The sequence below is a fragment of the Ursus maritimus genome, unplaced genomic scaffold (genome assembly GCF_017311325.1).
Source record: "Ursus maritimus isolate PB19 unplaced genomic scaffold, ASM1731132v1 scaffold_13, whole genome shotgun sequence".
Taxonomy (NCBI): domain Eukaryota; kingdom Metazoa; phylum Chordata; class Mammalia; order Carnivora; family Ursidae; genus Ursus; species Ursus maritimus.
In genome coordinates this window covers 1317817-1330933 of record NW_024423675.1, presented here as the reverse complement: position 1 = coordinate 1330933, position 13117 = coordinate 1317817, and the positions used below count along the sequence as shown (strand labels likewise).

The 13117-nt window shown below is 38.7% G+C and overlaps 1 protein-coding gene across 4 annotated transcripts in view; it reads right to left on the bottom strand.

The window, feature by feature from the left end:
- Positions 1-4785: 4785 nt before the first annotated feature.
- Positions 4786-13117, bottom strand: part of CFAP206 (cilia and flagella associated protein 206) — a 30958-nt gene continuing 22626 nt past the window's right edge. For all 4 annotated transcript variants that reach the window (XM_008687400.2, XM_008687421.2, XM_008687406.2 and 1 more), the window contains exons 11-13: positions 12277-12470; positions 8490-8630; positions 4786-5240 (exon numbers count right to left, since the gene is read on the bottom strand). In XM_008687400.2, coding sequence (XP_008685622.1) covers positions 5010-5240; positions 8490-8630; positions 12277-12470 — 566 coding nt within the window. In that variant the 3' untranslated portion in view covers positions 4786-5009. The remainder of the gene's footprint in view (positions 5241-8489; positions 8631-12276; positions 12471-13117) is intronic.

Sequence of the window (13117 nt, the reverse complement as noted above, 5' to 3'; positions counted from 1 at the left end):
CTGAACCCTACTTTTTTTTAAAGATTTTATTTATTCATTTGACAGAGAGATAGCCAGTGAGAGAGGGAACACAAGCAGGGGGAGTGGGAGAGGCAGAAGCAGGCTTCCAGTGGAGGAGCCTGATGTGGGGCTTGATCCCAGGACTCTGGGATCACGCCCTGAGCTGAAGGCAGATGCTTAACGACTGAGCCACCCTGGCGCCCCTGAACCCTACTTTTCTTAATAAATTTTAAATACCCAAAAGGCTTCCTACTCCATTGGCATGAACCTGGACTAGACTTTGATGCCTCTTGTCCTAACCTGTTTAGCCCAAAACCACCAGGGACAAACCTATATTTAGAGAGAAGTCAGGATTATTGACACATTCCAGTGAGGGAAATCTCACACCACAGAAATTGTGTGGGATGTCTCTGGAAAAAAAAGGAAGAATTATAAAATCTAGGGTAAGGATAGACTTGGGTGAAATTTAAAGGAAGCAGTGTTTTGATAGATTTGAAGCAGGGCTGTTTATAAAGAAGTCAACATCAGATCTGGACTGAAGAATAGTCCCAGGATCCAAAGTTACCAGATGTGGACTGCTGTATTCAGGACCCCCTGAAATGAGAGCTTTGCTCCTCGGTTGGAAATTGAGGCTGCTTCTTTGTGTCAGAATGACTTAAATCCTCCAAGCAAAAGCAGGCAGTTTCATTCCTACTGATAATCACAATTTCAACAGCAGGATTCCTAACAGTGTATGCTTTCAGAGAACAAAATGTTTCACTGAGTCCCAAAGTAGACATTCAGAAGAAAGGGTGGTTATTATACTTTACTGAGCATACCCTTCAGGGAAATAGTATTTCCTGTTAACTTTCCAGCTGGCATTTCTGTTTGTTATCTCAGCCCAACGAATGGCCAAGCAGATATTTACATCCTTTACATTCGAGCTAAATTTTACTTTCTAATTCTGAATTACCCTAAGTCTTGGAGGAAAACCTATTGACTTAATGTGCTTCTTTAATGTATACCTAGCCTTCTATACAACCGTGGTTATTGCAAGAAGCAGTCATCTTCAACATGTGAACCACAGGGTCATTTGCCTGATAATGAGCTAACCTGAGTGTGTCTCAAACAGCTACTGCTATCACCATCTGAAACCCTACTGATATGCCTGATTGTCATTACCAAGCTGCAGCATTTGCCTTGAAATCCTGCTCACTTCTATCTCCACTCAGGCATGAGAGCTACCCTAGTCTCAATGAATTATATAAAAGGAAGCCCATTACTCTATCCATTGGTACTAAAGTAAAAAGGGAGGGTGTGCGGTAAGCAATACCAAAAGGCTTAAGGAAGTTACAGTTAAATTTAAGGATGTAGCTATATAATGAATTGTTGCAGTTTGTAATTGAGAAAGTTAAAAAATACAAGGAGACAATGTAAAATTCAGTGTCTAGACTTAAAGAGCAAAACATGAGTAGCAATCAACAACATCTAAACATTTCTTATTGGAGCTTAACTCTCCCTTGCCTCTGCCTCCTTTTTTGGCTACCATAATCTCATTTTCCTTTTCCTGCAAGCAGTACTGATTTTAGTCTGTACTTATTCCTACCATTTTCTGCTTGCTGCAATCTTACTTCTACTCAAGCCAACTCTATTAAAACGGAGCTCAGCAACTGCCTACTCCATTGACCTTTTCTCATTTCTCATCCTCTTCTGTTTATTCATCAGACATTGACTGAAAGCCATAATGTGCCAAGCATTATTCGAGGCACTGACTGAGAGCTTGAAAATAGAAAGTGGGCAAAATGAGGATGGGAGTGCAGTAGAATGAGACACTGGAGACTCCCTTCTCTCTTGGCTAACATTAACAAAGCACGTACCATGTAAATGCTTTGCATGGGTTAACTCATTTAATCCTCTTGACAACCCAATGAGTCAGGAACTATTAGTATCCCAATTTTCACGATGAAGAAACTGCAGCAGAGAAATATTAAGGAACACAGCTAGTAAGGAGTAGACCTTGACCTTACTTCCTTGGCCACAGAGATTCCTTTATGTCTTTTTCTACTCCTCTGACTGCTCCTCGGTTTCATTTTGTCTCTTCCTCCTCATTCCATCCCCATCCCCTTGGGGATGACCTCCCAAATTATCTTCGTCCAGTTCAAATTCCAGTCACCTCTGCTTTATTTGTCATCCCTTAAACACAATTTTGCTAGTACTGAATGTGTTCTCTTTTTTGATCAACCTGTTCCTCTTCCCAATTATCCTCGGTCTCCTAGGGTAGACACCCTGACGTCATACTGTGATTTTTCCTTCCTTTTCCTGAGATGTTCTATCCTGTTCATTAAATTTCACATTTGCCCTTCATGTCATCCATTACCACATGCCCTAATTCTTGCAACACAGCTTCCTAGCCATCTCCCCAAACACAGCATCTCTCTCCCGCAATCTTCTGTTCAAGAATCTGCAATGGTCTCCTAATGTCTGACTCCAGACAGGCAACATAGTCCTCTGCCTGGCTTTCAACGTTCTCCAAAAGCTATACCAACACAACTTATCCAACTTTTTCCCCACCACTTCTCAAAAAATAATCGCCTTTTTCCTCTGTCCCTCTCTTCTTTTCCAATGATTACTCTGCTGCTGAGCTCCTTATCAATTCCCACCTTGACTATTAAAATGATCACTTGACTAGTATCCTGCCTCCAGTTTGTTCTTTCATTTATTTCCCTTTCCTTCCTTCATTCATCCAACAACATACTATACAAATGCCAGGGGTATAAAAATAGCTAGAACACAGTCCGAATCTCAAGAAATTCACAATCTAACAGGGAGAAAACGGACGACCACATGTATACCTATTGACTTTAAGTACTACACTAAGGGTATAAATAAAATCTAGTGAAAATTCAAAGGAAGAAGCAATTAATTCTTCCAAAAGTGATGAAGAAAACCTTCACGGAAAAGGTAAAATCTGATCAGGCTGTTTGAGGACAAATATAATCTCATGAGGGTGTCTGTGGAATCCGCTCCAGGTGACAATGAAAAGCAAGAGCAGACGGTGGTGGCATTAAAGCTGATGACATATCTGAAGGTCTGGCTCAACCTGCCTAATATGTACAGTATACGGAGAGAGCAAGAGAGGGGCAGGAAATGAAACTGGAAGACAAATGGATATATTCTGGAAAGTCTTACATAATATGTAAAGGAGTTTTTCCATTATCCCCTAGGTAACAGAAATGAGTCTTGGTAGGTGTTTAGGTGAGGGAAGTAAAAGCTGGGGAAAGGGGACAGGGTGACAGTGATCAGATTTATGTGTTAGAAACATTATGCCAATGAACCAGGTAATAGAACTAAGTTCTAACAATAGCAGTGGTGGTGAAAACAGAAGGACACAGACAATTCAAACCAAATCAACAGCGCTTGATGACTTATTAAATGTAGGGGCTGTGAGAGAAAGGCAGTCAAGAGGTTTTTAATGTCCACTACTGAGTAGATGGTGGTGCTTTTGACCACAGAAGTAAATTCAGAAGGAGAAACAAGTCTGTCCGAGAAGATAAATTTGGCCTGCAACCTGTTGAAACATGGGTCACTGTCTGACTCAGGGTCCAGCATGTGGTTGGGAATCTTTAGAGAGCCCTGGGGCTCGGGTAGATGGTAAGATCCTACGAAAGCACCATCTGGTCTAGCTCCCTTTATTCTGGTCCGTTGTACTTAGCAGGCAACTTTCCGATATCAAATGTAGCTTTTCAAACTGGGTTTGGTATTTTTATTATTTGGAAATTTTATTTTCAGCCTTAGCTTGATAATCCCGCATTATGACTTCCCAGCCCTTCTTTTCTGTGTTTAAAAATCCTGCAGAATTGAATGAGGTTGACAGAACAGATAAAATAAAAAAGCTGATGTTGTAAAGTTGAGTGTTGGCTCTCACCATCCCACCTCCTTCAAGGATAGATCCCTGCCCCCACCCCTCACCCCAGGCCTTGCCTCAACAGCCAGCCAGCCTATCTTTAACATCATTTTTAAACTACAGGTATGAAAATCATAAGCACTGAGAAGTAGGTCTGTTTGAAGTTTACCTGTATGATATATGTAGAAAATGGATTTTGAAACATATTCATATTATAAATAACATTTAACCTACATAGAAAAAAAATTATATAAACACCTTAATAAAAGTCACCAAGGCAGGAAAAAATGCACTAAATATAAATGATCCCCCGTCATTAAAGCATATTTCACAGTCCCTCCTCCTGGGAGTCTTTATTTTCTCGGAGCTGGTGTTAGAAGTATGTTGAGACAATAATAAAACTACAGCCCTACAATTCAGCTATCAGTAATTCACATGGGCCCTGAATACAACCGCCAATGGGGATGAGGCAGATAAAGGCAGCAGCAACGGGGGCTGGAAGTGCCTGTCTTATGGAAGAGCGCAGCTACTACTCACGGGAATGCTAGCCAAGGACTGCCAGATACTCTGATTCTTTTTCAAGGGGCCAGAAATCCAGGTTTGACGTCAAATTTCCAGATTTTTAAAATTCATGTGGACCTCTGCTCTAATTATTCCAAATTAATGAGGTCTTATTATATATCAGTTTAATCTATGTTAACATTTAATAGCTAATGAGGCTGAAAAGATTGACTAGACTTTAAAATATTAATATTTAACATTAAATATGATTTTAGAAATAAATAAGCTTCTATTTCAGTCATAATCTTATAAATATATTAATATCTAAAGAGCATGATAATTTCAGCCTTTAATGCTGCCAAACTTTTTCTGACAAATAAAAGCTGAGTGGACAGAGTTTTACTTTTCAATTTTAATAGAATACAAAATGTTTTCTAGAGAACAACTTTTAGTTTTTTGTAGCAGGTTGACAGTAAATATACATGAGAATCCAGAAAACATTCACACAACCCATGAATGTGACAGCCCCACAAAATTAACTAATTGTCAGGGATGCAAAGATACTTGTCAATATTTGCCACTACTCATAACTTGGTGAGATCTACTTCAAAAATTCAGTCTCTAACTAGGTCTCATCAACAGCTCTAGTTAAGTTCACCTTGACCCCAGAGGTGACTTTACCCTGTCCCCCACAGAGACCAGCTATGTAAATCTGGGGCCTGGGCACCCGGCTGCCGCCTTCTCTCTTAGACTGCGTGCTAGCGTCCTTGGGTGGGTACACCTGTGAACAATTTTCTCTTCTCATGTGACTGAGATCAGTTTGTACTGAGTGAGTAGCTTTCCGACGCAAATTGGCCTAAAAAGAAAGAGAATACACGGGAATTAACCCATCTCTAAAGAACAAATAATATCAGCCTAATTTTTTTTCTCAATCTACAAAGAAATCAGCCCTACAACACAGCATTTTTCTACAAAACATTAAAACGTTAGAAAAACTAGAACATAATAAATATCCTTGCCAAGATGTAGGAAAATACATAAAAGGTTAAAAAAGGACCCAAAGAAAGAACATACAGATTCAAACTTAACAGCAAGCTCAATTATTTATTAATATATTCTTCTAATCCCTTTATTATTATATTTTGAGATTCATACCATTTGGATTTTCCCACCATACTTGGTTTATTGTTTTAAAAGACAAAAATCTAAGATTTCCTTTGTCTTTTTTAAATGGACTTCACCCAAGACTTTTAATATAAAAAGTTCTGATGTCTTCAGGTGATATTTTACAGTATCCTACATCTTGCTTGCTCTTTTTATGGATTACTAGTAAACATGAAAGTTAAACAGATTACTCAGGCTGGGAAGCAAAGAGGTGTTTATAAAAAGGAGACTAGAATTTACTGAAGTAATAAGGAACTCTAAGAAAAAAACTCAGAAGCATTAGAGCCTGTGAGTTAAAAAGTAGAGACCTGGAATGAGAGGAAACATTCCAGATTTTCAGACACTGTGGATGAGTGAGAACTGAAACTACTTCCCGCACACTGAGTTTATTGTCTACATTAATACGACTTCGCTATTCCGTTATCCTCGTTACCATGATTTGACCATTCCGAGAGACCCCTACAAAAGCAAATAACTTGACTGTTCACTACAGAACATCCTCAAAGACGCACCTTCAGTCCTGAGCATCGACACAGAGACTAAGCCCTAACATTCTTTGTACCCCTGCCCCATTAATCTTTACCATCAGTGCTGGGCTCCTTTTTCATGATCTTTACCCAAGCCAGTTCCAGCCTTCATCCCATCCCCTGACCTACCCTTGGCACTCAAAGGCCTGCCTCGCACCATACTTCGCATTCTCAGTCAGTTCTGGCCTTGCTGTCCCCCCCCCAAGAGACTGCCAAGGCTCTAATGAGGTGCTGGTTCCTCCGACAGCTTTAAGCAATACGCTCAGTTCTGTCCTATCGGCAGGTCGCACCAGTAATACATGGGGAGCTGGCATTCAACATGATGCAACTCTAGAGGATAACTGGGTCTCTGGCGGGAATCAGAATGAAGTGGAGGTTGAGGAATGAGAAGAGAGGGGTCAGTCAATATGCAGCGCAGCTCCACCGAATACTCCATTCTCTGAACATTTCCCGTCCAGACCTATGTTGGCACCTCTACCTCTCATATCCTGTCCAGCCAACATTCCCCTCTTCTCCTTTACCTATTTATACCTCAGTCAACTTTTATTTCACTTCTGTTATACCACTGACCAAAAGGTACTGACCTATTTTTAGCGTATCAGTGTTACTTGCTAGACGACTGGCTTCAGAAGAACAAAGTAGTGACAGCTCTGTTACCTAGTGTATATCCATCCGACGGGCTCGAGTGAGTTTAGTAGATAACAGAAAAGAACATGGGGATGGAGCTTCATGAACTACAGAAGAGTAACTGATAGGAATGGTAATGGAACAAAAGGATGTGGAAGATATACCAGGAAGCTAATCCTTCCTCATCCCAGGAAATCAAGGGGTTGAAAAGCTGCCACCAGAAAGGGTGGCAAGAAAAATATCAAGGTTGGTGAAAAGGCTATGAAACACTGAATATACAAACGGACAAAGACTAGACATTAATGACAATAGAACTCTGACCCACAACATCTGTAGCCGTAGCTATCAGCCCAGAACAAGCAGGAGTTGGTCAGCTTCCCTATTTTTCTGCTGCCCCCACCTTTCAACTAAGGACCAACCAGAGAAAGCCAATGAGGCCCACCAAACCAATCACATAAGATCCCCCACTTTGAGTTAGCCTACCTCCAGCTTCCCCATGTCAACAACCTCCAATCAGAAAATGCCTGACACCTTCCCCTTTCTTTCACTATCAAGCTCTCCCACTTCTCCTGCCTGCTTTGGCGTTTCTGCCAACTACAACTGATGGTGATTGACTCCCTTGTTGTAGCAAACTTTGAATAAATAGCCTCTGTTCTTGTTTGGGTAGACTTTGTTTATTTCCATACCTGATTTCAGTTGAAGAGATGGACAAAATATACTAAGAAAAGGCTGAAAATATTAAAGAGTTTATTTCTTTCATACTCTAAATACTTGTTTAAAATGACGAGGTACTGTAAAAAGAGTGAGGGGGAGGAATTCCACTGAGTCAGACACGGATGAGAGTTTCAAAGTCATGCTGTGAGGACAAGCACCTCTTATGATTAAAGTGACTGAGAATCAGAAGGACAAGAGAGCTCAGTGCCTGTAGAGAAGATGTTGACAACAAGAGGGGACACTATCTGGGATATCACAGAGGTAATATCCTGCTCCTCAAAAAAAAAAAAAAAAAATCCAAAAAAGGGTATACTTTCAATGATTAGAGGAAGCTGAGAGTGCTTTAAATACTAGAACCTCACAGAGTATCACAATAGATGGATATAGAAAGAGAGAGCGAGCAACTACCATTGTTCTAGTTATTGGATGGTATAATTTGAGAATATGGTTTCATTCTTCCGTATATGCTTAAAATTAGAAGACAATCTTACAAGGTAAAGCTGGCAAATTAATATGCAAAGAACTCTGTATATAACTTATTAGTTTATATAAATAATTTAAATTACTAAGTCTCTGTGTAACAATACATTAAAGTTCCCCCAACCTATAGCTCTCGGCCTTAGCGCCATCTTCTTGGAAACCCCCACACCAAGGGAGCCAAGTGGAGGGAGAAGTGACATGGAGGCAGAAGCGAGAAAGATGAGGCCAAGGTCCAAGTCAACAGCCAGCTTGTACACCCATGGAAGCCACAGGAGCAAACGTGAGGAATGCCAGAGGCCAGAGACGCTGGTACAAATTGTTGAGCTGCATGCCGACTTTCTAGAACTTGATTCAGTGGATCTAGAACATCCTTTGCCATCCAATCACAACAACCGCCTTTGAGAGACCCACCCTGCCCAGACCAAAACTGTCCCTTTTCGTCCTATGCCTTGGACCTGTGACTTGCGGGACTAATTCTGTTTTCATATGCGGCTGAATGTAACATATATACAAAAAATCATCTCTTCTGCTATCTTAGCTAAAGAAAAAAAATCCCCAACCTACAAATAATTTTAGAAAACATTGTTACAAACCAATTTTATAGCTTTTCTTCTTAATTCCCATTCGTTCCACTCATATGCTCTCACAATTGTTGGTGGCAATATGTGCGTATCCGTCTGTGTGCTACTTTCACACTTTGTAATTGGTTTTATATGTTTGTCAACATCCTTCATCTAAAGAAATGAAGTTTTTATAATTAGTACTTATTAAAAATAAGCATTATTTAGGGTAACTAAAAATAGTTAGCTAAACTGACAAAAATGTTAGAAAAACAAGAATTTTTGAACATGGAATATACTCATAAAGACAGCAGAGAAAATAAGCTTGTAGTAGTGAGATAAATGTGGTAGCTTTCCTGGGCTTTATGGCTTTCTTTGTACATGACTTTGTGAACTTAATATGGGAGGTATATTTTGGAAGGGGAAAACATAACATCACTCATTCCTAAGTCAAATGCCCCTCTCACATTTGGTAGCATAAGTGAATACTTTGTTGAAAACTGACAGAAGTTTAAAATAACCATTAAATATTGAATACGAATCACGTTTGTTTAAAGTACCAAAACATCTTTAGAATATATCTTTTTTTAATGATAGTGGATGATGGGATTTTTAAAGTTCATTTATTTATCATCTCTACACCCAAGGTGAGGCTTGACCTCATGATGCCGAGAAGAGAGTCGCGTGTTCTACCGACTAAGCTGGCCAGAAGCCCCTAAGATATATCTTAAACCCAGACTGTGCATACACGGCATATTATCCAAGGTGGTTTTGTTTAATTGGATACTTTTTCTGCTGCAGCACTCACAACCTCACTATTAAAATATTAAACATTAACTCCAGGCTAAACAAGATAGGATTATGCTGGATATGAAATTGCTGGAGAGGGTGGTAGAAGTTTAAGGAACTCAGATCATAGTGAAGAGAAGGGAGAGAAGACAGCTTCTCTCTTTTTGTATCTAGTATAACTAGCAGTGTCATATTAGTTTCAGGTGTACAACACAGTGACTCAACAATTTTGTACCTGACTCAGGGCTAATCACCATAAGTGCACTCTTGAGCCCCTTCACCTATTTCACCCATCCCCCCGCCCACCTCTCCTCTGATAACCACCAGTGTGTGCTCTATATTTAAGAGTCTGTCTCTTTTTCTTTGTCCATTTGTTTTTGTCTCTTAAACTCGACACATGAATGAAATCATTTGTCTTTCTCTGAGTGACTTATTTCACTTAGCATTATATCCTCTTGATCCAACCATGTTGTTGCAATGGCAAGATTTCCTTGTTTTATGGATGAGTAATATTCCATTATATATATTATATGTTATATATATATAACCACATCTCCTTTATCTATTCAAGATTAACTTCTTACTCCAAGGGGTGCCTGGGTGGCTCAGTCAATTAAGCATCTGCCTTCAGCTCGGGTCATGACCACAGGGTCCTGGATCAAGCCCCACATCAGGCTCCCTGCTCATCAGGGAGTCTGCCTCTCCCTCCCCATCTGCCTCTCCCCCCCACTCATGCTTTCTCTCACTCTCTCAAATAAATAAATGAAATCTTAAAAAAAAATAAGATCTTAAAAAAAAAAACTTCTTGGGGCGCCTGGGTGGCACAGCGGTTAAGCGTCTGCCTTCGGCTCAGGGCGTGATCCCGGCGTTATGGGATCGAGCCCCACATCAGGCTCCTCCGCTGTGAGCCTGCTTCTTCCTCTCCCACTCCCCCTGCTTGTGTTCCCCCTCTCGCTGGCTGTCTCTATCTCTGTCAGATAAATAAATAAAATCTTTAAAAAAAAAAACAAACTTCTTATTCCAAATCAAGCAACAGATAATCACTGATTGCTCTACCATTTAACATAAAATACAATTTTTGCCTTCAAAATGATGTTATGATAAAGCTGGATAGATAAAAACATGCTTCGAGATGATTAGCAATATTACACAATTCAAGGAAATGGCTAGTAAATAATTATAAGGACCACAGCTTTGAAATATGAAGGTCACTGAAGAAGAGCTGGGTGTTAAAGATACAGAAAGAGAAAAAGAAGACTAAATAAATGGGGAGAAATTGTTCTTTAGTGGGAAACGATGCATTATCTACATATAGCACACCTTTCTGAGGATCTGATTCTAGTCTTTCACTGTCTTTGAGGTATCTTACAAGTCTGTAAGTTATAAATAAATGGTAGCAAAGCCAAATAATTCTTGTCTATAGACATGCAAGTTCCTAATTCCTTCAAGGTTTTTTATGGAACTTGACAATGTAATTCTCAAATGTATAATGGAAAGTCAAGAGTCAAGTATAGCCAAGATTCTTTAGAGAGGAAAGGCTGGGGGAATTTAGTCTACAAGTATCAAAACTTATTATAAGGCTCTAGTAAGGTGTAGGTACAGGAATTTTTTTAAACTGAAAAATTAAATAGCCTAAAAATTAAGCCTGTGCATATAAGACACTGTAGATGTGGGGAAGAGACAGAGTATTGAACAAATGGTCTGGGACAATTCACTACTCAAATGGAAAAAAATTAAAATTAGATCTTCACCTCCCCCTAGACACAAAATTCAAATCCAAGTCAATTAAAGACTTGGGTGTGAAAGGTAAATCCATCTTTTTTGCAAAACAATGTAGGATGTAGGAGAATATTTTTGTGATCTATGATACTTGAGGATTTCTTAAACAAGACACAAATGTTGAAGACAGGAAAGAAAAAAGATTAATAAAATACATATTAAATTGAAAAACTGTCATTTGTGAAAAGACAGCACAAAAGAATAAAAAATATAAAACTGGGAGAGCCTAGGCCAGTGGAACGCAAGTGAGAGCCTAGAAACAAACCCATTCTGTGTGAGAATTGTTCATTCAGTGGAGGTGTCACCATACTAAGTGTCCTCATACTGAAAACCATGTATTATTATCATCATTCCCAGTCCCTGCGGGGACCACATACAGTTTTAGAAGTAGGCAGAATAAAAAATATAACTAAAACCAATATGTTTTATTAAGACATAATTAATGAAACTACTAATTATTAAAAAAAAACTAAGTAAAGGGTACTTCTTATGGATGGGACAATGCAATATAATAAATATATAAATTATTTGATTAATGCATGACTATCTGAGACAATTTTGAAAAAGTAAAAGGGAGAGGAAAGAGCTTGCCCTATCAGGTAATAAAACACACTAGAAAGCAATAGTAATGAGGGGCGCCTGGGTGGCACAGCGGTTAAGCGCCTGCCTTCGGCTCAGGGCGTGATCCCAGCGATCTGGGATCGAGCCCCACATCAGGCTCTTCCGCTATGAGCCTGCTTCTTCCTCTCCCACTCCCCCTGCTTGTGTTCCCTCTCTCGCTGGCTGTCTCTATCTCTGTTGAATAAATAAATAAAATCTTTAAAAATAAAAAAATAAAAATAAAAAAAAAATAAAAAAAAAAAAAGAAAGCAATAGTAATGAAAGCACTATGGTGCCAGGGCCGAGACAGACACAGACCTGACAGCTCTAAGTTATCACCTGTGTTATCTGTGCTAAGCTCCTTTAATTTTAGATAAGGAAATACTACAGTTTCAATTATTTATCTAAATGTAGTATTTCTCTTCCAGAGTTTTCCAGTCTCATTCATCAATTTGACTCCTTAGCTTGTTTTCATTATTCTTTAGGGATCTCATCAGTGTCCCTCTTCAGGGGTGAATCTCTGAGAGCATTAAAGGCCCTCTTCGGATCCTGTCTCTGCTTGCACTTAGGAACCATTCTACAACAAAGTCTAACTTTTTAATTAACTATACTTTTAAAACTCATATATTCTTAAAATACCGACTCTGCTTACCTGAGAATATGGAATGAGGGTTTCAAACTGTTGATGAAGTTCCAGGAGCTGAATTAATTCTGCATTTTTTTTGGCCTTTTCTCTAATTAAATCAATATAATTTTCAGGATTTTCTGCAAATAAATATGCAGCATCTCTGGTATTGAAAGTGTAATACTTTTCTTTATATTTCAAAATCCCAATTGCTGGATTTCCTGAAAATTAAGAAAAGGAAATGAATTAGGCATGAAATATTAAGTGATTCTATGTTTGTAATACATGCATAAAACCAACCCCTATATACTGCGTATTTAACATACGATGTACGTTTTCATTTTGCTAAAATGGTACAATTTGCATTATTAAATTATACATTTTATTAAATTAGATTTTATGTGAAATTCATATTAAATTAATTTTAAAGTATGGGTTATATAAAAATTTACTATCCAGATATAAGGTGTTTGAAAATCTTTTATGAGAACCACTTGTCATCTGGTTTTTTTAAATCTCCTTTAACTAAACTATTACAAGCATTGTTTTAAAAATAATTCTATAAAAACTATAAAGATGGGACATCTTTTCCAAAATATAGGTTTCGTCGTCTTCTTTTTTTTTTTAAGATTTTTTATTTTTAAGTAATCTCTACATCCAACATGGGGTTTGAACTCACAACCCCAAAATCAAGAGCATGCTCCACTGATCGAGGCAGCCAGGCACCCCCAATACAAGTTTCTATGTTAGAAAGTATTTCCCACTGTGAACAGATACTACATGAAATATGGATTATTTTTTTTTTTTAAGATTTTATTTATTCGACAGAGATAGAGACAGCCAGCGAGAGAGGGAACACAAGCAGGGG